Genomic DNA, 27,656 nt, shown 5'->3' on the forward strand with positions numbered 1-27,656 from the left:
CTGAATATTAAGTAATAAATGACCATTCACAAAAATGTTAGATACCAAAAAAAGGTGTTTCGAAAAAAAGGTATTTGCATGTATCTGTCAGACTCTGATCTTTTATCATTGAGTAGATATATTTTGTAGATTACTTTACTCATAATCTAGAACATAATTGCATGAGAAATTTCTTTTTCCTGGATGCAAATTCTGCATTGTATGACTCTGGTATGAAGAGGTGTCATACAGGAGCACTGTATGTCTTAAACATACTTCATGAATACTGAAGTCATTATATTTCACTGATTCTCTTCGATGTGGTATTTGGTACAGGAATGAACAGCTGAGTCAGTGGGATAGCCCAATGCAAGTGAAGCTATCAGTCTGGAAACCACATGTTAGAACCTTGTTGATAGAACTTCTACCCTGGGCCCTGCTTATCAATCAATCCAAGTGGGACCTCTGGCTGTTTGAAGGAGAGAAGATTGTTCTACAGGTTCCTGCTGGCAAAATTATTATCCCTCCTAATTTTCAGGTATTATAACTTTTTTTATCTAATAATGAATTCTTTTCTTTCAACAACTAGCTTTTATTCCGAGGTTGCATTTATGTTCATAACAGAATAAATCAGTTATGGGAGACTGTCCTTTTAGATGCATATGTAAGGGGTACGGAATGTTCTTTGATATTCAAAGACATTTCAGATGTCTTTTTTTGCCCATCAGCAGTATTCATGCTTGAGTTATCATTAAACTTGATAACTTGTACTAGTTACATTCTGGTTTCCATTGTGTACGGGATATTTGACAAGCTTAAGAACTGGCCTACTCTGGGTATATTAATATTAAAACCATAGAGCCATAGTCTGTAGATATTTTTGTGGCTCTTACAGAGACCTGCGATGTGGGTAAGAATTGAGGATTTCTGAGCATTTCTGTCATGACCCCTTTTCCTCTATACGTGGACTTGACTGTCCATAATCACGATGCCCACCCAGTTGTTGACAGTAACAATGGAATCATTACTGACACAAGGGAGAAAACCTAATCGCAAAACACAATGTGACAGGAAGATTTTGTATTCCATCACAAGAGAATTTTCTTGATAAGGCCAGCTTATTTTTAAAAGGCACATAAATGTGTAACAAAATAAAGTATAAGGAACTCCTAAATAAAAATGTTTTCCTAATAGGGAACAATTTGAAAATTACTTTTTTTTTTTTTGAGCTCCAGTTCATAAACATCTTTATTCAGTGGCATTTTTCCTTTTCTTTTTTAATAATCAGATGATGTTACCTTACAGAATTGGAATGTGTCGACCTACATGGACCTAATGTTGCATATTATTCTTTTGTCAAATAAAATGAAGCCTTCAGTTTTTAAGCCTTTGGTATTTATAGGGTAGTTACAATTTGAGTTTGGGTTTGGGTTTCTTTTTCCCCCTATTATAAATATGAATCCCATCGTGAATCAAAGAAAACATTGGGATATAAAATAACATGCATATTGCCATTACAAAACAAGAAAAAGAAAAGAAAGAAAAAACCATATGGGATATGGTTGCCTAAATGACCTATTATATAATATTTTAAAAATTCCTGTGAATTGAGGTAAAAATCTCAAAGTTAAGAAAAATACTTTATAATGGAGGCATTATTTTTCCAGGAAGCTTTTCAAATCGGAATATACTGGGCAAATACAAACACTGTGCACAAGTCAGTAGCAATTAAACTGGTCCATAACCTGACATCTCCAAAGTGGAAAGATGGAGGCAATGGTGAAGTTGTATCATTGGACGAAGAAGGGTTTGTAGATGCTGAAATAAGACTTGGTGCTTTCCCAGGACATCAGAAGGTAAGATCAAAGTCTGTGTGGCTCAGGAAAACAGCATGCCGTCCCCTCAACCTGTCTAACATGAAACTACCCTTTTCTTTTTTAATCCCTTTTTGTTATTACTTGTTCTACACAATTTGTAACAGTGAAACACATGATTTCTTAGACCTCTCTGTTTTATAGGGTTTTTTCCCTTTACCAGCGATAAAAGTGTCACATAATTTATCCAATAACTGTTCTAGTTCAGAACACTCAGCAGTCACTTGATTTATCATATGTGGGGGGGAAATTAACTTATTCCAAAATATCTACAAATGGTTCTTGGCCTCCTTTTTTTGAGCAAGAAGTAGAGTTACTTACATTCTGAGCACTGGATGAAAGGACAAAGGCTCCTGCAACAAAGGGTATACTCCTGGAAGGGGCTCCCTGAGCAAAATGTGGACCAATTCTGATTTTCCCATAGAACCAATGTTCTAAGAGGCAGTTGTATTCTTGAACAGGGGATTGGCACCCATGTTTTTAAAAATATGAACACAAAAGACATACCTAATCAGTTATTAATTAAATACAAATGTGTGCTTTTTCAGCACAAATCTTTCCTAAGTCTATGTAAACCAATTAAGTTGAATAATACAGTAACATATCACATTAAACTGTATGTAGGAAAGTACACTATCACATTGTACCATTTAGAGATCTCATGCTGTATTTAATATCTTCATTATTTTAGCTGTCCCAAATCAGATAAAGAAAGGATACTTCATCAGAGTAGTATAATTCAGAATGACCTTTCTCTGGGAAAAAGTTAGATTTTGACAGGCATCTTTGAAGAACCTCTTCAGAAAAGTTAGGGTCACTTGGTGACTTTTTAAAAATAAATTTCTCTGATACAAAGAAGTTGGTCTTTCTTTAATATTCAAGGCTGGTATCCATTTCCTCAAAGTTGTCTGGGCAACACATGTTTATGCTCTGCTGGCCAAAATACTGTAACATGGGTGTAAATGGCAAAGAACTGTAAGCATGAATCATCCAGAGTTGAATAGTTGTAAATTGAGAACTACCATCAAAACCTGGGAAAAAAATGTTATGATGTACCATCAAACACCCAATGCCCCCAGTACCTCACAAAATAGTCATAGCAAGTGCTGAATAAATGTCTGTGAATGAATGAATGAGTGAGTGACTGAATGAATGAATGAATGAACTGTTGGAAAATGATACTATTTTTTTTTTTATCCCATTATTCTTTAGCAGGGATTCTCAAACTTTTTATTCTCAGGATCCCTTTACACTTTTAAAACTTATTGAAGACCTCCAAAAACCTTTTGTTTAAGTGGTTATACCTATTGATATTTATCAATTAGAAGTTTAAAAGAAAAATATTTTAAACACAAGAATATACATACATTCCATTTGTCATGAGAGCAATGACATAATATGTTGTATAACCTCTGGAAAACTCCACTGTACACTCATGAGAGAATTTGAGTGAAAAAGACAAATAGCATCTTAGAATTATTATAAAAATAGTTTTGACCTTTGGGCTCCCTGAAAGGATCTCAAAGACACCCCCCAAGTGTCCCTAGACCACATTGTAAGAACTGCTGTCCTGATATTATCACTTGCTAGACGGGTATCTTTAGGCAAGTATTATAGTATCTTCTCTGTGCATCAGTTCCTCATATAACATGGTAAGACAATGATGAGGTGATACATGCAGTGACTAAGAACAGCTCCGCGAAACCAGACTGCATGGTTTCCAACCCCAACTAGGCCCTCTTTGTATTTGTGATCTTGGACAAGTTACTTAACCTCTTTGTGTCTCCTTTTTCTTTTATAAAATGTTCTTCTTTTACAAAATGGGGATAATAGTAGCTACACCATATGGGAAGGTTCTGTGAGTTAATATACATGAAGTACTTAAAACAGGTGGACCACAAGAAGGCAATATATGAGGGTCAGTCATTACGTTTTCTTCATCATCATTATTAAAGTTCTCAGAACTCCTCTTGGTCCGTAATAGGCATTCCATGCGATGGCTGCTATGAAGCATGTGAGGAAGAGGAGGAGGAATGTTTAATTGAATTCTTTATGTTGAAAAAGATAGGTGGCATTTGTTTACATATAAGTGCTTTATAAATAGTTTGTGAGGGAATCAGTTAAATGAGTTGAAAACAAGTCTCTCTGTGTCACTATACAGTAGCAGCAAAAAGTAACTGCTTTGCTACAGTGACCTGTGATAGAGTAAATAGACCCTTTTAGGAGCCAGGACGTTTTTGAAACTGGAAGGAGACTCTATTAAATACTCTGGAACAAAAGGTAAAATTGGTACTGTCCTGGGCAAACCAAGAGATGAAATGACCTTTTAAAAATAATCAAGAGATATTTATATGACTTGTAAGATTTTAAAAATTATTCTTTCCTCAATTGTCTTGCAGTTATGTCAGTTCTGCATCTCCTCCATGGTACAGCAGGGTATACAAATTATTCAGATTGAAGACAAGACTACAATAATCAATAATACACCATATCAAATATTTTATAAACCACAGTTATGTGTCTCCACACCCCATTCTGGAAAGGAGGTAAGCAATTTATGACAAGATGGGTTTGTCTTAAGTTTTGATAAATTACAATAAATAGCATCAACTTTTTTTAACCTAGAACAAATAAAAAGCTAACATTGAATATAGGTGAAGAGAATTCCTTTATTGTTGCTTTAATTAAAACCATGCATGCCTGGTCGGCTCTTCTAAGGTAATTAATGAACAGAAACCCTACAGAGCTGCAGATCTGAACACACTGCCGGATTAGTGCTGCCTGCATCCCATCTGCTCAGAGGCTGCCTCACACTCTTCTAGCACTGAACCAAACCCCCCCCAGCAGGGACGCGGTCCTCAGGACTGGCTCCCACGTCTCGTGGGAAAGAACATCTGCCTCCCAGGCCGCCTGCCTGAAGGAGCTGTGCGGGCCAAAGGCCTGGCCCCAGCTGAGCCACGAATCTGGGAGCACTGAGCGCTGTGTCCACAAGGAGAGGACATGTGAAAATGTTAACATCTCGATGTCAGAATGTGCAGAAGATAAATCGAAGAAGGATTTTTGATTCAGTTCTTTATACAATTAAAATGAAGTTATATTTAGAGAGAAAGGAGACATTTTAAAAGAACTTAAAAGCAGAATATGCTACGTGGTGTCCTTTTGTTTTATGATATTGCAACTATTGTAGGTCAGGTCTTTCCACACTGACATTTCTTCATCCAAAAATGTACGTAATTGCATGTTCCTTGAAGGTTTTTTGTGGAGGTTAAATGAGGTAATATGCTTACAAAGGCTAGGCATTCGGAGAGGATAGTTGGCAGCAGCGGCCGTGGCAACCCTGGCATCACAATGAGCTCCTCCTTGGTCTTGGCCTCCTGGAGAGAAGGGAAGGCCCACTTCTGCCCTGCAGTGAGGAGGGTTCTCTTTTCACCCCAGCCCTGCTTCAGGCAGAGGTGGGAATTTTTTAAAGACATGATAACCCCTAGCCTCTCAGGCAGAACACGTGAGACAGTGGGCTGGGGGACACCGAACAGGAGGCAGGAAGCCTGGCTTCTGGCTGGGCTTTGCCACGCACTGGCTTTGTGATTTTGGACAAATCAGTGGCTCTGTGGAAAGCAGCCTTCTTAGCTGTGAAAGAGGAGACTCAAATTATCTCTGAAGGTTCTTTTTAAGTTTAAAATTCTGAGACTCTCTAATGAGCCAGAAACCATGTGGAATTTCAACTGAGGATTAGGATCAGGTTCCTACTCCCTCAGGATGAGCTTTCAACAAAATTTGTCTTCTGAGCTCCCAGTTCACGGTTCTGTATCTCATTCAGATCCCTTCTTCCCAAGTCCTGCCCCCCCAGGGTGCCACACCCTTTCAGTTCAGCCATACCTGTCCAAGAGGACTCCCTCCCCAACACCTGGCATTTCTACTCCTATGTCATCTGGATTTTTGCAATACCTAGGGGACATTGAGAACTTTGCATCACCTTTTAAATTACCCAGCTCTGTCATGTTTCGTTATGCCTAGAAAAGCAGACCCTACTGTCACTGATAGTAATTGTCTCATTAGGGCTTTCTCATGGGGACAGGATTTCTAATATTCCCATGCCTCCCCCCAACCCCACACTTGGCCACCTCCCGATTATCCATGGTTATCGTTTCTGAGAAGCTGTGCTTTAAAAAGCTTAACCTCTCTGTATTACTGTAGTAAATGTGCTTTCTCTGCATTGCCTTTTCTTTTTTTAGATTTTTCACGTTCCGGACAGTGCTCCTTTCAGCATTTGCCCGGGCAGCGAGCGGCCTCCTGTGAGATCCAGCTCCCTTCCTTGCTGGGACTTAATACCTGACATCAGTCAGTCAGCGCTGGATGCATCTCTGCTTCAGAAACAGATCTCACTGGCCTTTTCTCCCACCAGTGGTGCCGACAGCTCCCAGTGCTGGAGCCTCCCAGCTGTAGTTCAACCAGAGTTTCCCCGACAGAGTGTGGCAGTGCCCTTCGGGGATTATAAGGAGAATGGATTCTGTACCAGGTATTTTACATATATGTGAATGCTCTTCTTTGCTGTCACTGTAGCTGTTCGTGAAGGTGCCAAGAAAGACAGAACAGTTGCAGTGCTCAGCGTATGGAAAACTAGGTGTCACTTTCATTTTTAATAGCTTCTAGACATTGTATATAATAGGGCAAATGTTGTGATCATGTGTGCGTTGCCCCAGGGTACTCCTGATGAGATTTTTCCCTTATGCAGCTTACCCTGGGAGGAAATCCTGGTGTTTGTACCGTAGAATGACAGCAGTACATCGTAATGAAAAGATTGCCTTCTTTTATGACTTCTCAGCCTCTGTCAAATGATGAGAAATAAGGATTAAAATATGAGAGAGTCAAGTTGGAAACCCATTTTCTTTTCCCATATTTTACTTTTACTTCAAAATAAAATTTGTCTCAAGAAGTCATTAAGAGAGATAACTTAGATAAACACGAGTCACAGAAGACTCTGTTCTGTGGTCTTGCACAAAAGTTACTCTAATTACCGATTACCGGTTATGTAAATAACCACAGAATCAAGCCAGAGACATATAATGGTTTATTCATACTGGACTTTTATGTTGTGGTTGTTTTGCATATGCAGTACGTCCTCTCTGTAGCTGTCAGGAATAACTTATCTATGGTATATGTACAAAGTACAAAAGAAAACATACTGTGACCTTATGAGAAGTACATTATTCTTGTGATTATGAATTTATAGACTGAGATTTTAGCCTTCCTACCTTTGTTACTACTAGAGATTTCTAGTAGTAACATTTTAAAAGAGAACTTCCTAACTCCTGTTACCCATAATAGTAAGGCCCTGTTCCCTACACACATCCCTCCTTCTTTCATGACATTCACAAACATCCCTGATTTTATAAACACTTTTTACCCCAACTCTGGAGGGCAGTGGTTATCTTATATTCTGGTTGGAGAAGTTAAGTGTGATGAGTTTAAGGAAGTATTTTTGAAAGTGACGTGAACCCATGTCTAAAAAACAAAATTTATTTTTAAAACTGAAAGACAAACTTGTAAATTTTTATTTAGAAATTGTTTAAAATTCTAAGAATTATAAGACATGATTTCATTAAAATAACTTAATCATATCCTTAAATATTAAGCTAGAGATTAGAGGAAAAGTACCCATCTGTTAGTTCTGGCCCCCACCTTTTTTGGCTATCAGAAAGAAACTTCTCTGAGGTTGGCTTGCCCCACTCTTTCAAAATTAGACTACGAGAAGAACTTTGGTGTTAATCTAAGGACTGTACCCTGAAAACGAATTCATTTCCTACTTCCCATCTCCTCGTTTCTCTCCTCCCTTCAGTCCAACAGTGCATATTTGGTGGTGTTATTAATGTGATTTCCCTACATGCTAGTGGACAATTGACTTAGGCGTTTCAAATACAATCTTCGGGAAGGACTCATACTGAGCAGGATAAATGGAAAATGGGAAATTCTCCAGTGCATTCTTAGCCCCTTTTAAAAATTAGCATAAATTGAAGGCCACATTTGGAATATATCTTGATTCTTCGATTAATTTGAAACATCAATCCATGTAATTTAAACTTCAGAGAGATTTTTCTTCCTGCTTTGATATGAAATATTAGTTGGTAGTCTACAGATCTAAATCGGAAAATTTGTCTTGCTCCATTGAGGGCAGCCTGTGCCCACTGAGCAGTCCTTCCAATGCCAAATAATACACCTTTGCTCTTGGTAATCAAAATGGAGATCCTGTAAAGTATGATGATTGTGAAAATGAACAACAAACATTATGAGCCTACCTACCTTAAAGAAAAAGAGAGAGAGAGAACAAGTACCCAAATTCTCTAGCAGTCCTTCTAAAAGCACATCAGTGCCTCCTTCGCCAAAATTTACAAAGCACTTTAGAGGAAGAAGGCACCCTATCTGAAGAGTTTAATGCATTGAGGGAAACAGTGCAGAAGGAAAGATTAGCACAAGGTTAGCTGCAATTCTCTCTGGATGGTAGAACTTAAGATTTTTTTCTTTTAAATAATTTTTAACATTTTAAAAATATTATGTGATAAATATATGTTAATGTTTTCAGGAAAAAAATTAGTAAACCTGTGATTAGTGTATGACAGTTAATAGATGAAAGGATGGCTTCCTTTTTCTGGAAAACATTTCCTCTGATTTTAACAGAGAAGGTGTTATAGAGTTCTGAATATTGCAAATTTAAATAAATTGTACCAGGAAGGAAAGCATTCATTTCTTTCTAACCCATTTCTGTCATTTGATCTGATTCCATTTTAGGGCTATTGCACTGACGTATCAAGAACACTTGGGAGTCACTTACTTAACCCTCTCAGAAGACCCTAGTCCTCGAATAATTTTCCACAACAGATGTCCAGTGGCAATACTTTTAAAGGAAAATATTAAAGGTATATTGAATAGCATCAATTTTAAATAATACAAAACCTATCTTTTTCTGGAGGATTTTGACTTAGTAGTTATCTGTGATCCTGTGAAGAATGTTTAAATAAAAATAGTATTCATCCCTCTCTGAGTTTTTCTTGCCACGCTGTTTAATACGCATCTTGACTTCAACGCCTAAGTCTGCATATGCCTTTTTTTTTTTTTTTAGATATTCCGAAATTTGAGGTTTATTGCAGAAGAATTCCTTCTGAGTGCTCAATTCATCATGAGTTATATCACCAGATTTCCAGTTATCCAGACTGCAAGACCAAAGACTTACTTCCTAGCCTTCTTTTGAAAGTAGAATTGCTGGGTGAAATAACGACTGAGTGGAGTGATGCCATTGACATCAACAGCCAGGGAACACAGGTCAGTGAGCCACGTGTGTCCCTGCCAAGGCAGAAAGGAAAGTGCCCTGTCCAAGGTTTCGAAGGCTGTCTATTTTTAAGCGTAGTTTTCTAAATGCTGAACTTCCTGTGTCTGTGTGAGGATGCGTGTGTATCTATTTTTATATCCTCATTATGTTATAAATTCTCAAATACAAGCATGTATCTAAAAAGTGTACTATACAACTGTTTGCCAGAGAGGAGCTCTTAGTAAAAGCAAGCCCACCTGGGATCTAATACAAGGTCAAAAATGAAATAAAATTGTTGGACTTCTCTGCATACGTAGAAGGTAGTCCAACAAGCCAGATTTTAGGACAATCATAATGCTGACCTTACATTAATTCCCTCTTTTGAAAGTTTACTAATTTTAAAATACACATATTTGTCCTAGATGTACATAAAAGTCTGTAAATGTAAGTACACTTTTAAAAACCTGAACAGATAAAATGTCCTGATTTGTCTCTGTCTTACTCTGGATGTTGGTGATACTATTTTTGTTGAAAATGGCACATGAACCTAGCACTTCGTTTATGCTGTGCTTAAGAATTACCATTTTTAATATATAATTCAGTGGCATTAAATACATTTACCATGTTGTATAGCCATCACTACTATTTCATCATCCCTAACCAAAACTAGGTACCCATTAAGCAATAATTCCCCATTCTCCCCTCCACTCCGCCCCTGGTAGCCTGTGTTGTACTTTCTGTCTCTGAATTTGCCTATTCTAGGCACTTCATACAAGTATAATCAAACAATATTTGTCCTTTCATGTCTGGTACTTACATTAATAGTAATAATTATCATTTATTAATCGTTACCTGTATGCCAGGCATTGTGCTAAGCACTTCACATTCAATCTTATCTAACCTTTACAAGATAGGACTATCATCTTCATGTTACAGAAGTGAAAACTGAGACCTCCAGAAGTAACATGGCCTGATTGCCATGTGCTGTAAGAGAAGGGCCTGGGATTTGATCCAGGTCTGCCTGACTCCACAGCATGTCCTCTGAGCCACTGTGCTATGGATGCTGCATCCTTACCTGGGATTCCTCCCTTCTTCCCCCATTCTACTGGAACATTCTTTTTCATCTCTCAAGAGATTCTCTCTCTTCACACCTGTGACATCTTCTCCCCAACCCCAGGACCCTCTATATGCTCATCGAACATTTGTGACATTTATAATTTTAAATGATTTCTTGCTAAGCCAAGATTCCAGACAGTCAAATTCCTGCCTTATTGATACTTGTCAGCACAGTGAGATCTTAATAAACATCAAATGAATAAATGAGAACTGAATGAAGGAATGAGAAGATGAGGTTACCAAGAAAGATCATGTAAAGGAGAAAAAGAGGGTCCCAGGCATAACCTTGGGAGACTCCACATATGAGGATAGTGCAGCAAAGGAGACTGAGAAGGAAGAAGCAGCGTAGCAGGCGGAGAACCTGGGCCGGGTACACACAGGGAAGCTCCCTGAAGGGAAAGTTTACAGGGTGCAGGATGGTGGAAAGAGGGAAGTAAGACAACAATTAAATTACAAGGTCAGAGTGAATGGAAGAGGGACTGGAGGAACAAGTGAAAATTGTTCTTTCAAGGAGCATGGCCATGAAGCAAATGAGAGGGGAGGAAGCTCTTTATCTGCTGTAGGAGAGGAATCGATCAGTCAAATAGAAGTGGAAAACATGAGCTAGGAGTTTCCCAGAGAGAAAGTCCAAGGCCAGGAAGTGGAATTCTACTTGAACAGAAGAGCCATGTCCTCTTAGCTGACAGTGGAAAACAGGTCGGGATGGGAACAGGTGTAGGTGGAGATATTTGGAGGGATGGGGCCCGGACAATGGAGTGAATTGATAGTGGCCTGAAGCTTATTGTGAAGTGTGAAATGAATCATCTGTAAGAGAGAGATGGAAAGGGGTGGGGGCCTGGGGATAGCAGTAGCTGTGGAAGCGGCTGCAGGACATGCCAGGAACAGGTGCAAGAATGGCCAAGCAGCCTGCGGGGCACACTCCCCTTGGAGACCTGCATTTGCAGTGGCCCCAAAATACCCAGAGGTGTGATTTCCTTCCTCAGTGTTCATTTGATGAGCAATGAAAATCTACTGAATCGGTATAGCCTACAGGAGACATTCCTGGTCTCATTAATTTACAAAATAAATACTGCAGCCTACTCAAGGGTCCCTGAAGTCCCCTGTATCAGTTTGAAGATTTTTTGACACCTTGCTTATATATGGCTAGGGACTTCTTTATAATAGGCCTTCTGCCTGCCAAACCTTATTTTGGGGATTCCCATTCACTCTAAATTTCCTCAAACCTTTGTAGTCAGGGATACTTCAAAGCTAAGAGGAGGTACTCTCTCCCACCCGCACCCTTATCATCTCTGGTCTGAGGACCCAGCAAAGTGTCATGTTCCCATTAATCTTTGCAGAGCTGTGTGCCATATGTCCTGCAGACCATGGTTTACTTCCTATTCTGCAGGAAGATTCGTTTCAGACCCTCACCGACATCTCCTCAATAATACACCAGGGAATATAAATCACTGGGGAGAGAAGGGAGCTGTGTCCTCTGATGAAAGGAAGCAGCTCTTATGTAGGAGTGAGTTTGTCTTCCAGGAGCCTTTCTTCAGCCTTGGTTCTGAGGCACGTGATGTGAATTTCAAAGCTAACCTAAAAAAGCGGAATTAAAACACCATAAAATCCTCATGATACCACAAGGAAAAGAGCTCCTTTAGTTTTTGTCAGTCATAGATGATGCCCTCTGCCTTGGTTTTGTAAATAGAACAGTGTCATGTTGTATAATTTTGAAATGGAATATGGGAGGGAATATGCAGAAAATAACTTTATAATCACACAAAGAAGTATTCTTTCCATCAAGAGTTATCGGGAAGACCTGATCTCATGCAGGCCACACAATTCTAATTGTGAGGTCAGTGTGGGTTTTCTGGGGTTGTGTCCCTGGCTCACACCTGGTTAGAAGACAGCTCAGCCAGAGTCCTGGAAGTGGCAACTGGTGCTCTTATCCATAATGCGACAGTGGGTGCTGGCCTGACTTCAAGGGGAAAAAAATATTTTGGATTCTCAATAAATAAGTAAAGGCATAAAAAATAATTACATTAATAATTTTGATGCTGTCAGAGAAATAGTTTAGAATCCTATCATAGTGTGTAGCATTTCAATTTCTAATAGAAACCTTATGCAACACCCTTTTGAAAAATTCAAAATTCAAAAAAGGTACAAAGAGAACATAGTAGTAACCGTTTAACTAATACAAACATTGCGAAGCATGTTTTAATCATTCAATCAACAAATACTGATTTCCAACATGTACTGGACATTATAACTTGGTGCTGGGACTACATAAAAAAGAGTGAACAGAAGTGGAATACAGCGCCTGCCCTCAAGGAGCTTACCTGTGGAGAAGGTAGATACAATAATAAGCGGGAAGCACATAAGTACAGTTGTGCTGTTAGAGTGTGCAGCAGACTAGTTGGAGAGGCCAAGGAATGCGTGTCTGGGAAAGACGCCTGCATCTGTGTCTTCAAGGAGGAACAGGCATGAGGTAGACAAGAGCGTGGGAGATGTTCCTGGACAGAAAGAGAACGTGTGAAGCTTTGGTGCTCGGAGAGAGAGCGTGGTCCTTCTCAGGAATCTAAATGCCAGTGTGGCTGCAGTGCACGATTAAGGAAGAGGGAGAGGGAGAGGAGGCTGGCAAGGCATTCATGGCCAAACCAGGCAAGATCCTGTATCATCAATCTAGGATTTTGGTTTTTATCATAAGAGCCATGGGAAGTCATTGAACTGTTTATGAAAAGCAATTTCTGAGTTATTGAAATAGCAAAGCAGAATGAGCACTTTGAACCCCAAAACACTGATTAAGATGAGCCCTTTCCAGGTGACTCCTCTTCTAAAAAGTTCAGTAAATTCTCATGATTTCGGCCCCGTAGAAGTGTGTAATGGGGTCAGTGTCCTTGCTATTTTCCTCTCACATGGTGTGTAGGTGTGGGGGATGGGGAAATAGCAGTCCTTCATGTTTATATAGCTCTGTACCATTTACAAAGTGCTTTCACATCCACAGTCTCCATTCTTTCATTCATTTATTCCACAAGCTTTTATTGAGGACCTACCAAAGACCAAACCCTTTGCCCTGAATAAGGCGTAATTCCTGCCTTCAAGGACTCTGGGTAACTAAATTTATGCAGTCAAGTGTCCGAAGTCCTAAGATAGCCTTTGATCACCACAGAAAGTCTAAGATAGCACAATAATTTTTATGGGTTTTGGGTGGGGGAGTTGTTCTTTGTTTTTTGCTTTTTACTGATGAGAATGTTCGGCGAGGTGGTTTATAAGTAACTAAGCAGGATCAGGCGGGAACCTGGATCTGCTCTCATGTGGGCTGTCCTGTTTTCCTACACCAAGCTCAGATCACTGTCTGCCCTTTGGAGTCCTGCCCTGGCTACAGATGTTGCTACCTGAAAGCTCATGAAAGCACAGGCTAGAAGAGATTTTCTAATTTCCCCTTTTAGTGCGTGCGAGAGTCCCTTCCATGACTTCACGTCTCAGAATGCTCCCAGGGTCGTAAGCGTGGCTTACTCCAGCAGTGACTGTAAGAACGGTTCTGCTTGTACCAAGCTGAAAACTGTCCCTCTTACCTTCCATTCATTCATCCTCGTTTTGCCCTCAGGGGCATCACAGATTATTTACTTCCCCTTTAACAGCAACACTACAATTATTTGAAGGCAGCTTTGACATCTTCTCTAAATGTTCCCTTATCCGGGCCAAACATTTCTGGTTCCTTGAATCATTCCTTCAGTAAATATGATTTCCAGACCTATCACCACAGTTACCCTTGTCTGGACACACCAGTGTGTTATGTTCCCTTTTAAAAATCTGGCAGCTGGTATTACACACAGTATTCCAAGTGTGGTCTAACCAGCTATTACCTCCCTATGCTTCCATTAATAAAGTAGAAGATTGAGTTAGCTTTTTATTAACGAGCCCAGACTGTTTATTATTATTGAACTTGTGGTCAGCCATATCCCCCAGGTCTTTATCATATGATTTGCTGTACAGTTGACTTTTTGAACCCAGTGACGGGACTTCACATTTATCCCCAATAAATTAAATCCTGTTGCCATTAGCCTAGTCCAGCTTGTTGAAGTTACTTAAAAAAAAGTTATGATGTTGTCATCCAACATACTAAGTATAGTAGCTTTATGTCATCTGTAGATGTGGTAAACATGCATTCTACGTGTCCATCCAAGTTTTTAATAAATACGTTGAATGGGGCAAGTCCAAGGTCTACATGCTGTAGTGAATCACTAGATACTACACTAGAGCGTGGGTTAACACACCAAGCTCACTGTCCTCTAGCCCACAGTTCTTAAATAAGAAAATGCATCTAAAAGCACTTTTAAAACTATACTGTATAAGATGTTTCATATCTCACTTACAAGAATATCATGGGACGCTTTGGCAAGTGCCTCGATGAACTAGGATTTAAATGTGTGATCAGTCCGTTTGGTGCAGATCAGACAGAGATAGCCCTGAGCACTAATGCTTAAAGAGCTCAGTCAGAGTCATTGTCAGAAATATCTTTAGCCTCCATTCAGGAATTTTTAATAGAAAAGAAGTCAATCCAAGTGAGTGTCTGATTGTTAAAATGGGTCATGCAGATATTATGGCTTCTTGTTTACTTCATTCACCTTCTCCACACCCCATATCAGGGCCACAGCAGATATCAACAAGTTGGTACCCACTTCTGAACATCTGCCAAGTGCCCTGGTCTGCACTCTTCTGTTTGTTTAGTATCTTCTGGTTGAGTCACAACTGCTTCCAAAGATACTTAGGAGTAGGGATTTCCCTAAAACATTTTTCAGTAAGTATACAGGAGGAAGAATTATACCTAGAATATCTACTACTTTCTTTTCATCCTTATCCAGCCTTTTCTACCTTGATCATCTTAGAAATCTATCTCGCTTCTTTTCCTCTCTGGGAGACCTAATACATCCCATAGCTCTAGCTACTATCACCCAGTGACTCCCAGATAACTACCTCTGGCCCCCACATCCTTCCCAAGCTCCAAACACATTATTTCCAACTACCCACCAGACATCTCTGCATGAAAGACCTAGTTTAACTCACCTGCAGTGCTGAGATGCTTTATATCTACCTACCTCTGCTTATTATCCCTGGATTGTCACATATAGCCTATGGGGGAGGTGGAGAGGAGAGCGAGACTTTCAAGAATATTTCAGTTATTTCCTATGTGTCACCTTGTAACTTATTTACTCAGTAAAATCAAACTGGTGTAATTTTTTCAAAATAATTGTTTTTTGGCTATAAATTAATAAATCATTAAAATAAATATAACCATATATATAGAAAAGTGCACATTATATTAACGAGTTTCTTGTTTGTAATTGTAGTGAAAGACAATGTGCTAAGTGGAAGACAGGACCTAGACTTCAAATAGTATTCTTATAACCCACATATGTAAGAGAAAGTCTGTGTGCTCTAACACCGATACAAATGGCAAAACATAGAATGTCCCCCCAAATGTTTTGTACTTAAAGCAGCACCTCTCTTACTATATGTTGCCTCTAGCCTTCCATACACACCCCCACGCTACCAGTGTGATGTGAAAAAAGTAAAAAATAACTAAATGACAGCATTGATCAGAACTGGCTGGCTGATTCGGCAATAATAAACAACTGAAAAAAAGAATCCCCTTGGCCATCAATCATTTAGTAGTAATTCATTCTTTTTCCCACACACAGAATGAACAGACCTCCCCAGGGTTCTAATCAGTCACCACATCCCACTGGAAATCCAATGCTTCTGAGTGATTCTCTGTTAGTCTGTTCGTCCTTTCTTTCTGGAGACTTAAGAATGCATCTGCTCTCCCTTTCCCCATCATTTTACAGGGCAGAATAGCCGTAATAGTCCCTCCAAATTGGAAAGGGGGAGAATGAGAGACATAGAGCAGCCTCTCATCCATAACAATTCTGAAATTTTTCTGGGCACACATTGTGGGCTCCATACCCTGGAAGCAAGGAACAGTCTTGGAGCCCTGTTTCTGCTCTTGGAAGAGCTCCCTTCCCATTATTCTCCCAGTCCTCGTATCTGCCCTGAGATCTTCCTTGTCCGAAGTTGAAGCTTGTATTGAGTCTCGAGTAATCGCCGTCTCTTTTAGTTTAGGTTCATGAGTTTTTTGGTCAGGAGTAATTTCTCAAAAACTCAGTAGACGTCTTATCTATCTGATTCCAGAGAATTCCATGTGTCAGTAACCACATCTGTGGTACTTTTTAAGACATATATCTGTACTATCTTGCTTCCTTACCTCTCTCTGGATTTAAGAGAACTTCTCTGGAAATTTTATACTCTAAATGTTTTCTTCTCAGTGTATTAGCCTTCATGGTTTCTGTATAAGCTGTCACTTTACCAATTAAGAAATTTTAATAGGGATTGTATGCATATACATAGCCCTAAGGCTGAGTATTAATCTACCTTCATGTTCAAAGACAGAAACTCTTGCTGTTTGGGGTTTAAAAGCATTTCCAACTTTGCAAGGCTCTGAATTTCTGGAATCTCTGTGTTCTCTTTCATTTTTATTGCAAACTGGCCAATTCTTTCCTGCGCTCATCTCTTCTTCATAATACATTGCCATCACAATGACGTCAGTTCCTGGTGAAGTAATGAGGACTGCAGAGTCCGGGAATTTGGGACCTGCAAGCCTGACATGGTAGAGCACTGAGTCAGGAATGGGCACGTCCCTGCTGTTATCTGGGAATGGTTCTCTGGCCCCTCGTTTCAGCTGCTAAGCCGGGGCCTTCAGACTGAGAACTCCCCAAGCCACCGCTTTGCAGCTCTGATCTTGATGCTTATTCCTGCCAGTTCAGGAGGTCAGTAAATCATTTTTCTAACACTCGGGAGCCAGGTTTCTTAGAAATTAATGTGCATACAAATCTCCTGGAGATCTTCTTAATATTCAGGCTCTGATGAACTAGGTCATCAGTGAAGCCTGAGATTCCACATTTCTAACCAGCTCCTTGATGGTGGTCCCTCTTTGGACCAGATGCTGCTGGTCTGAGGACCACACTTTAAGTAGCAACACACTTTAAGTAGCTCTTTCCTTCTTTATAGCCCACCTGCAACTGCCCACACTGACGGGTGTAGTGAATACTGTTGGTGCCTCGCCTACATGCTCACCCCACAGCCTCTGTCTGCTTTACTGCTCATGGCTTACCACCTGCAACATGTACAGAATTTGCACTGGATGCTAGAGCCGTATCTCCAGTGATCTGAGCTAGACATTCCCGGGAGTTCTCCACCTCCCACAGTAGGGCATAGCCAATGGCTGACTCATGTGGGAATGTAAAAGCCCACCTCCTGTATTCTGATGTGGTGCAGACTTGAAAGTGTTACCCTCTCGAGCTCCCAATGGGATCAGGCTGAGTTTGGAACTTCTCCTGAAACCCCACCCTCATTTGGCTTTTCCTTCCTGATCATGCCTCCCCTCTGCCTTTCCAGGTTCCCCTGGGGGCACTTCCTTAAATAAATTGCTTCTCCATGAAAAATAATAATAATACATTGCCAGACCCAGCCAATGGTAACCAACACATACTGCTAATGTTTTGTTTTCAAACTTCATCTTCTAGAGCTACAAATCTACTAGGTTTATGATCTACCTCCCAAGTAATATCAGACAACAGTTTTACTAAATGTCTTGCCACTTCATAACATGAACCCCCATTTTTGTAGCCTTCAGTATCAATTTCTACTTTAGTTAAGCCAAAGCCTCATATTTTTATTTTTTGCTAGAACCCTGCTTCTATCACCACTATCTGTATTAGTGAAATCAGGATAGGTTATGCTTCCTGTCGTAATTCTAGAATTTACTTCTTGCTCATGCCGTGTGCCCAGTGTTTATCATTTGAGGGCTCTATTTTACAAATTTACTAAAGGACCCAGGTTGATGGGTCCATCATCTTCCATCTTCCCCATTCTGACAAACCATCCCAAAACTGGGAGGCTTGAAAGAACAGTGATTAACTTCTCATGATTCTGAGAGTTTGGTTGGGTGGTTTCTGTAGGATGAGCCTGGGACCGCTGATACAGCTGCATTCAGCGGGAGGGTTGGCTGAGGGATGAATTCAGCTGGGGAGTCTGGCCATCTCTCTCACCTTGTGGTCTTTTCTCCTTCGGAAGGCTAGACCAGGCTTCATCACATGGTGGCAACAGGGCAAACCCCAGTAAGCAAGTTTTGTCAAGCTTCTTCTTGCCTCGTGTTTGCTGATCCCCCATTAGCTGAAGAAAGTCACATGGCCAAACTTAGTGTCAGTATGGAAATGGACAAAGGCATGGAACTGGTATTTAAGTCCTTGACTGTGTAACACTCGACCACAACCATCTAGAGCAGCAGTCAGCAAACTTTTTCTTTACGGTCTAGATAGTAAATATTTTAGGCTTTGCAGGCCATACAGTCTTTGTCACAATTTCTCAACCCTGCTATTAGAGACACTATATAAATAAATTAGCATAGCTATGTTCCAATAAAACCTGATTTACAGTAACAGGCAACATATCAGATTTGGTCCACCACTGATCTGAAACATAAAGCCTTTATTCAGTCTCGGAGGCAGGGGAAGAAGGATGTCTCTGTTATGCTTTGGCTCAGAAATAACACATGTCAATTCTGTCTTTAACCCATTGGCTAGTATTCGTCACATGGCCATACCTAACTGCAAGAGGGTGAGGTGCATAATCCTGCTCTGTGCCTGGACGGAGAGGGCAACTAGGCCTGGGTTGACATTAGAAGCCTCTGTCACAGGAGTCACATTGAGATGATGTCCATTCAGATCATTATTGAGTACCAGGCACTGCTTATAGGCACTGAAGAAAATGGGCACAAAACCATTGTCCTCATCATCTTATACAGGAACCATGATGGCTAATACACCGAGAGGAAGAAGCATTTCAGACATCTCTGCTCTGGAACTGTTAGTTATTTATTATCTCGTTGTTCATGCACTTGGCTTTTTCACAAACTGAGCTGTGAGCTACTTGATTAGATCTTCTCGATGCCTAATACAGTTACTGACTCATTGTAAGAACTCTTTAAGTATCAAATAATCGATTGATTGAGTGGATAATCAAACCATCATACCAAAGCAAGGTTTTATTTTAAACTTCTGGGGGACCTGTTTATAGGTGCCTAATTTTTCTGGCACTAAGTTACCTAACACCCTAATCCCCAGAACTGCTGCTGTACCAAAGGCTTGGCATCGAGAGCTGTTTCTCTCCATGTGAAAAGAGACAAGGATAGGGTGCAAGAATTAAAGTCTGTATTTCTTCCATTCTAATGGTGAGTGACAGGAATACCCAGCTAAACTCTATGAAGAGAAAGAAGTACCCTCAAGGTTTAGGTTATTTTGCTTGCTTTCAAAGTCCCTTGCACAGTTAACAGAAACCATCAACTTGCCTTATTTTTACCATCTTAGAAAATACAAGTATCCTCAGTTCATAGTATCTGAAGATTACTCTTTCCCTCTTCTGGTCCCCTCCTTCCCTCCTTTGAGGTGTGGTAGTTCTGGTTTTTCACACTCTGCCAAAACCCTGGGGTATGCACTAAAGTTATGGACAGTCATTGAGAAAAAGGAATATAGATGGGAGGATGGGCCTTAAAAAGGTTTGTGCCAAATGAATAATCCCATGTCTGTAAGCCTGAAAAAGCAATTGACTTACTTTACGTATCATATAAAATAATGGCTTTTATAAATGTATTTTTCAAAGAATGCCTGTTTGTTCTAGATTCGTGAGCTGAGCCATTATTAAGTTGGCTATATTCCAAATTTTATCATTGTCAAGTTCAGTTCTTACCTTGGAACAAATAAGGCAAATTCAGGATAGTTTTTTGAAACAAATATTTTTGCAAAGCAATCCATTGGGAAACACATCCATAGAGAATACAAATTGACTCAATTCCTGCCCTCAAGTACTTGACTATCTAGTGATTAATTAAGGTATGTAAACGTGACTGTAATACAAGCAATACTATTTGTGATAGAATAGAAATAGGATCAAAGTACTATGGGAATGCAGGTGTAGGTATCACGCAGAGGAAAGGAATAGAAAAATTGGAGAATACATTCATGAAATAAAGTGTCCTTAAGCTGTATGTGCAAAGACACATAGGACTTTGAAAGTACCTTACGGGGAAAAGCATATTCTAGGCACAGGGAGGGCCGAGGGGCAGACAGGGGCCTAAGAGGCACTAGTGGGGGTGCCAGCGGCGCCAGAGGCTCTCATGACCGCTGGGCTGCAGGAGATGAGGAGAGGGAGGAGGCAGAGACGACATCCAGGTGCCCTGGATGCTGAAGATGGTCAGGATTTCTGAAGGAGGAGCTATTGTACAAGCAAAAAAACCCAGTGACCTTGAAGTCAGTTCCAAATTTGAATCTATGACTCTCTCCTGTGGTTCTGTGTACACTCTGCTAACGCTTCATTTGGTCAAAATTAGAATACATTCATTACATGGCAAACAGGCACCTAGCTTTGTTCCTTTATCCAGAAATTTTCAGTCTGTCTTATTTTGCTGTCCTAACAGCAATAAGGGCCCAGACTTGGACTGAACTGACTGCAAATCATCAGAATCCATGTTCCCAAACATTAGGAGGTTCTTGCCCCTGATTCAGGTAATGCTGGCTGTGAACATGATGTTCTTGGGGTTGTTTTTCAAATAGTTCTGCTCTGCTTTCAAATATTTATCCATTTAAGCAACACTGGTATTTGTGGCTGAAAGGACATCTGTTCCGTGGGCCTGGCACCTGGCTTCTGAGCTAGAACTTTTTAAGTCTTAGTCCACCTTCTCACAGCAGAAAAATTAATTTGGACTCTGAGCAGATGGCATTATCTAACGTTGTTGTTACAAGTGTTACATGGGAAGGACCTTGGGAGGATGATGACATGCCTTGTTGGTAGGTTTGGGGGTAGGTTTTTCTGTCCCCAGCACAGAAGAGCTTCCTCATGGTAGTAAGTCAACAGCCAAAGAGCCTGACAGTTTTTTGCATATTGCATGTCAAGTCCTGAGTTTTAGAGGTTTTTTTCTTTTTCCCAGAGATTCACACGCACACATAAGCTCGCCCATGGCTGGGCTCCAGCCCTTACAGAGTTATTTGCCAATTCCAAAGAAGCAGAGAATGAAGGCACTCTTGCCCCGGCATCCATCTTTTTTCCTTTTTTTTCTATGAACCTTACAGGTGGATATTAAAAATTCTGAATCTGATCTTTCTTTCTTTCTTATTTTTTTTTTCATTTCAAGTCAGCTGAATAGCCTGTACACCTGGATACAAAGAAATATAACCAGAAAGTGTTTGTGATATTGAATCAGAACTTGAGACATTTAAAGTCAGCCATTTCAGTAGTGTTTCTTATTTTTTTTAAATCAGATTTTGAATATTCTTTTTGCAGGTTGTGTTCCTGACCGGCTTTGGCTATGTATATGTGGACATTGTCCATCAGTGCAGCGCGCTCTTCATCACTGTGGCCCCAGAAGGAAAAGCAGGACCTATTTTAACCAATACCAACAGGTAGGTTTAATTATTATCCCAGTAGCAGTGTAGTAAGCTTTCCATTAGGAAGTTGTAAACCTATTATTTACCATTCTTTGTCAACCCTATAGGTACATTAAAGCTTTTGGTAAATTACTGTGTAATCCATCAGGATATAGTTAACATTAAATCATACCTAAAACAGGTAGCAATCTATCATCTTACTGGGGTACCCCTTCCACTTCTTGTATGATAAGTTTAACAAACTGATTTACAAACTAAGCATGCACCTTAAAATTATACATTATCATTAGCATGAAATACAAATTAATACTTCTGTGTCCACATGGCAACCTAGTAATTAGTAATTAGACTTAGCAGTTAGAGCTACCTCAAAAATAAATTCACCTCGTAGAGCCAATTTCTCCCCTTCCACCTGAATGTTGCCATCAGGTTTTGCAAACATTAACCAAGGAGTTAATATCCTTAATGTAAAAGAACTCATATAATGCAATAGGAATAATACTAAGATAGATCCTCCTTCCAAAAATAAAATAAGAACAAAAGACATGAACAGAAAATTCTAGGGAGAGGAAATACAAGTAATCAAAGAAATGCACATTTGAATAAGATATTACTTATCAAATTAACAATTATGTTCCATCATATACAGTACTAGTGGAAGTGTAAATTGTTACCATTTTCTGGAATATGTATTAAGAGCTTTAAAATCCCTTTGGCTTGGAAATTCCAAATTTAAGAGTCTAAGACTTAAAGCAATAATTAGAGAAGCAGGAAAAGACATATGCAGAGAGATGTTTATCACATTGCCAATTATAATGGCAAAATATTTAGAGTACAAACGCCCATCAGTAAGGAATTAGATGATACATAAATGGTATAGCCACAGAAAATAGGCTTAGAGGATTTTAGTGGAATAGAAAAATTCATATGATAAGCATAAAATAGAGAAAACAAAATATAAAATTGAGTGTATAAATATGACCCTAGTTATGTGTCTCACGTACATCTATACACATAAATACATATGCACACACATTCTCTCTCTCACACACACACAGAGAGAGAGAGAGAGAGAGAGAGAGAGAGAAAACATTCCTAGAAATAAGCCTGAAAAGAAAAGAATCATAATTGTTAATAGATATGGGGTTATAAGCGATTATTTAATAATTTTCTGTATTTTAATTTTTCTACTAAGAATTTATTTTATAATCAGAAAAAGTGATTTATTATTATTAATAATTTAACATTTATATTAAATAATGATACCAACTTTTATACATTTGTTTAAGCCTCTCTTTAAAAAAGTTACTTTTCATATATGGTTAGGAGCTCATTAATTTGGACACTGCCAAATTATTGTTAATTTGAATTTATAGTATTTCAAACAAGGGTGAGTAGAATGTTTTCTTTGTCCAGAAGTATCTGTAAAAACCAAAATTAATAGTATAGGGGCAGCCAGATGGCTCACTTGGTTAGAGCATGAGCTCTCAACAACAACGTTGCCAGTTCAAAAACAGCAACTGGACTTGGAGCTATGCCCTCCACAACTAGATTGAAGGACAACAACTTGGAGGTGATGGGCCCTGGGGAAACATACTGTTCCCCAATATTCCCCAACTAAAAAAAAAATATAATAGTGTAACAAAATTGGAGACTAAATTTTAAGTTGCATAACACAGAATTTCAAGTCTATAGAACAATTTCAGGAACATTTTATCTGGGGCACTGGTAGGGCACTATTAATGACAATAGCAGCAATCCATGCATTGGGTCAGTGGTTGAAATAGGAAAGGCCAGGTATTTATTTACTTGGGCTTCCTTAATTCATTTATTCAACAAATATTTTTCAAGTGCTTACTGGATGCCAGGTGCTGTTTTAGGGGTAGCAATACATCAGTGAATAAAAACACCAAAATCTCTTCTCTTGGGGAAATCACGTTCTCATAAGCAATTTTTGGACAAAGAATAAACATAATTAAAAAAATGTTATGGTAATCATAAATCTAAAGTTAATTTTATTATGATAAAATGTAAAGACGGCATTCTGCAAGTATAGAAACAGAGCCTAGTGAGAAAGACTAGGAGTACCAGGGCATAAGGACAGAGAGAGCGTAGTTTTAAAAAACTGGTGCAAGTTAAGCGTCACCAAAAAGTTGGCATTTGAGCAAAGACCTGAAAGTAGCACGGGGATTACTAGTGTGATTATTGGGGGGAAGAGCTTTCCAGACAGAGAGTGCAGCCAGTTCAAAGGTCTGAAGCAGTGAGCTTGGCATGTTGGAGAAGCAGAGAAGAGGCCAGTGCAGGCCCCATGGACTGGGTGGCCATGCACGGAGCCATGCCTGAGCGCAGAGAGGTGCAGTCTAGAAGGAGGGGCCACGGGTAAGGCTTAGCTGTAATCCTGAATGAAGTGGGGAAGGCATTAGAGCATTTTGAGTAGAGAAGTTACGTGCCCATACCTAAATTTTTAGAAGATGGTTTGGCTTATTTGTTGACACAGACTGTACAGAAGCCAGGGTGGAAGCTGGGAGACCACATAGGATCATTAGTTATTCACACTAGAGATGCTGATGGCTTTCCACCACAGTGGTATCACTGGAAGTGGTAAGAAATGGTCAGTCTCTGGATATCCTTTTAAGGGAAAGCCCATGGGATTCGTGCACAAAGACTAGAGGGATTTTGGAGTAAAAATCCAGTGTTGATATGAGCAACATAGAGAAACATGACAAGAACTGGTAATAGTCCCATTGGGAGCAGTTCCCGATACTGTTAGAGTATGACTGACTCTGTCCAGACACTATGGACTGAAAGTTGACTTCTTATTTGTTTCTTAGGAGAATCTGATGGGACCTCAGGAGGTGTTTAATAAGGCACTATCACTGAAAAGAAAACCAGGAGCAGACTAATGTTATTTTCCTTTTCTTTTCTCCTCTAGAACTCTGGAGAAGATCGTGACATTTAAAATGTTCATCACTCAGTTGAGCCTGGCAGTGTTTGATGAGCTTACACATCACAAAGCATCATCTGAACTTCTGAGACTCACGCTGGACAATGTTTTTCTCCACGTGGCCCCAGCGGCTGGCCACCTCCCTGGGGAGGAGCCCACCACAGCACTGTTTCAGCTGCACTGTGTGGAGGTCTACTGTGGGGACCTGCAGTTGGACAACCAGCTGTATAACAAGTCCAATTTCCACTTTGCTGTCTTGGTCTGCCAAGGAGAAAAAACAGAACCTACTCAGTGTTCCAAAATGCAGAGTCTTCCTATATCCAGCGAAGATTTGGAAGAATACAAGAAAAATTGTTTTATCAAACTTTGCCTTACCTTAATTGAGAGTGAGAGCTTCTTTGACATTAATGAGTGCAGTTTTGAATTGAAGCCTGCTCGGTTGTATGTGGAGGATACATTTGTATACTACATCAAAACATTGTTTGAGACCTACCTTCCTAACAGCAACCTGGATGGTCCCCCCACCAGACTCTCAGGCGGCAAACAGGTGTTGCCCGTGCAGGTCAGACAGCACGCCAGGGCCTTGGTGAATCCTGTGAAGTTACGGAGACTGGTGATACAGCCAGTGAACCTCCTTGTCAGTATCCATGCTTCCCTCAAGCTGTACATAGCTTCCGACCACACTCCGCTCTCCTTCTCCATGTTTGAAAGAGGCCCGGTCTTCACCACAGCCAGGCAGCTCGTGCAAGCCCTGGCCATGCACTACGCCGCTGGGGCTCTTTTCAGAGCAGGTGAGAACACAAGCTGAGGGTCTGCTGGAACCTGGGCAAAAGGGATGCTTCGGGGTAGTATCCTACCGACTTCCAGACAGAGGGCAGCACTATGGTGAGAGGTGAAAGCATGGGCTTTGCAATCAGACAGCAGTGGGTTAAATCTAGACTGCCACCGCTCAAGGCCTTGGGCAAATTAATGCACCTCCCCAAGTCTCATTTTCCTCATCTATAAAATGGGTTAAGATTTTTGAGAGGATAAAATGAAAGTATATAAAGTGTCCTGAATTTTGCTTGGCACTTAATAAACACTGAAGCAATAGTAGCTGTTACATTCACTGTTACATAATTTATAATTGTAATTCCATTTAGCTAACAGTCTTCTGGCTCCTTGCAGGTATAAGGCCCTATGTGAGTGCACTAGTGCAGCCAGGAAAAGCAGCCAGGCCCTCCGCCTCTGGGCCCTAAAGGAATCTAGTTCTAGGTTGTTAGCTTTCTTCATTACAGCCCTTCAGGAATAGCTGTAGGTGAGAAATTCAGAGGATTTGTTTGCTCCTAGGATGCATAAAGAGCCTTCTACCTCCCCAGTGCAGCCCTGCCTGTCTAGACAGAAGACAAAGAGAAGGCTGTTGGTGTCTCAGCCTCCACACACCTGAGCTGGAGAAGTCTGCAGGGGGTGGTTTGAATATGTGTACAAAATGTTGTGTGGGGAGCGGATGGTGCACGAAAGGTTGAGTGTTGAAGACCAAGTAGTCTCAGCATACTCTGTGATAACCACCTTCAAAGTACACGTTCCTGACTGAAATTCAATGTAAAGCAGTTGCCTTTTGATAATCTGTCTCCTCGTGTTCCCATGAATTCAAGCAACAAATACTAGCCAGAGTTGGTTGTGGGCCCTCTTAGGGGAAAAAACACAGAAGTCTTCCTTTCTGAAAGCAAGGAAGGAGAGAACCTTTGTGACACTGTACTTGCCGAGTGTGGTCCTGTGGAAGATTCCCACTGACGCAGTACATGACCATGCTGCTGCCGTACTGGTAACATTAAGTTTTCTGCATAATGAAATTCATAGAGTTAATAGGGCTGCCCAGAACTCTTAACTGAAAATGACAAGATCAGGGAAGGGCCCAGCCTGAACTGTTGTTTTGATAGCTTGCACAACAATAAAGACATATTTCCCTCCTGCTAAGAAATCATTTTAAAATAAGCAGTTAACATTTCAAATTTGGTAGATGGGTATATTTATAAAAAATTCCAGAAACTTACCCTTTCAGAAAGTTTTGCTTTTAACATGAGAAGCAGGCATGTAGATTACTGAGCGCCGATCTGGGTCCTGGGAAAGAGGAAGCCTCCCGACAAGTCACCACATAACACGGAGGTGACGGGAGCACCCATCTGTGTAATGAGCTGGCAGAGAAACACCAACTGCAACACCAAGGAGCCATGTCCCTGCAGCCCGTGTGCTAAAAATGATCTCTCTTTGTTTTATGTTTTTCATGAGCTTTCACAAGAACATTCCATTTGGATTTGTTTGTAACCCACCTAAAAATCCTCTAACCTGTAGTCCCAACCTCATTACATGCTGAGAAAAGAAATTCTGATACAGAGGGCCAAGTTTTTAGAGCTTGTTGGGAATTCTGTCACTAAAAACTCACAGTCTGAAGATTATCTGGCAGAAAGCAGTGATTGAAAGAGTTGGAAATGGGAAGATGGTAGGAGGTTACAAAAGCCCAGGTAGAAGAGTCTGAAAGGGAAGGTACTAACATTCTTGTAAAAGAAGGGGGACGGCTGGCCTGGGGGTGGACGGGTTGTATCAACATCTCCCACCAGTCAGGGTTCACCCATTGCACTGGATGAGAAGGTTCCTGAGTGGGGTGGTCGAAATACCCTGACCTCATCTCCAGGGCAGTTTGCGGGTTCACCTTGAAGAGGTTTTAAAAATAAAGAAACGGTAATTAGAAATGAGTAACTAAGCCTATTTAAAGGGACGAATGTGGGCTTTATCATTTCCTGGGCGCCCTCTCTACCCCCAAGTCTCAGTTTGACAGAAAGGCAGACAGACACCCTTCTCAACAAAATTCCCAAGCAATAAGCTAGGGATATATTTGCTTTGGGTGGAAACTAGTTAAAGAAGGAGTGCCCTGGGATACTTTCTGCCCTTTTCTGGGCGGCTCAGGTGTCACTAAGGAGTAGATCTGC

At 40.3% G+C, this 27,656-nt stretch overlaps 1 protein-coding gene across 7 annotated transcripts in view; it reads left to right on the forward strand.

Moving 5' to 3' along the window:
- Nucleotides 1–27,656, forward strand: part of VPS13B (vacuolar protein sorting 13 homolog B) — a 719,992-nt gene that overhangs the window by 673,631 nt on the left and 18,705 nt on the right. For all 7 annotated transcript variants that reach the window (XM_033126656.1, XM_033126657.1, XM_033126651.1 and 4 more), the window contains exons 49-56: nucleotides 316–517; nucleotides 1,647–1,835; nucleotides 4,253–4,399; nucleotides 6,086–6,369; nucleotides 8,637–8,764; nucleotides 8,968–9,167; nucleotides 21,643–21,761; nucleotides 24,679–25,481. In XM_033126656.1, the coding sequence (XP_032982547.1) occupies nucleotides 316–517; nucleotides 1,647–1,835; nucleotides 4,253–4,399; nucleotides 6,086–6,369; nucleotides 8,637–8,764; nucleotides 8,968–9,167; nucleotides 21,643–21,761; nucleotides 24,679–25,481 (2,072 nt within the window). The remainder of the gene's footprint in view (nucleotides 1–315; nucleotides 518–1,646; nucleotides 1,836–4,252; nucleotides 4,400–6,085; nucleotides 6,370–8,636; nucleotides 8,765–8,967; nucleotides 9,168–21,642; nucleotides 21,762–24,678; nucleotides 25,482–27,656) is intronic.

The sequence above is a fragment of the Rhinolophus ferrumequinum genome, chromosome 14 (assembly GCF_004115265.2).
Source record: "Rhinolophus ferrumequinum isolate MPI-CBG mRhiFer1 chromosome 14, mRhiFer1_v1.p, whole genome shotgun sequence".
NCBI lineage: Eukaryota > Metazoa > Chordata > Mammalia > Chiroptera > Rhinolophidae > Rhinolophus > Rhinolophus ferrumequinum.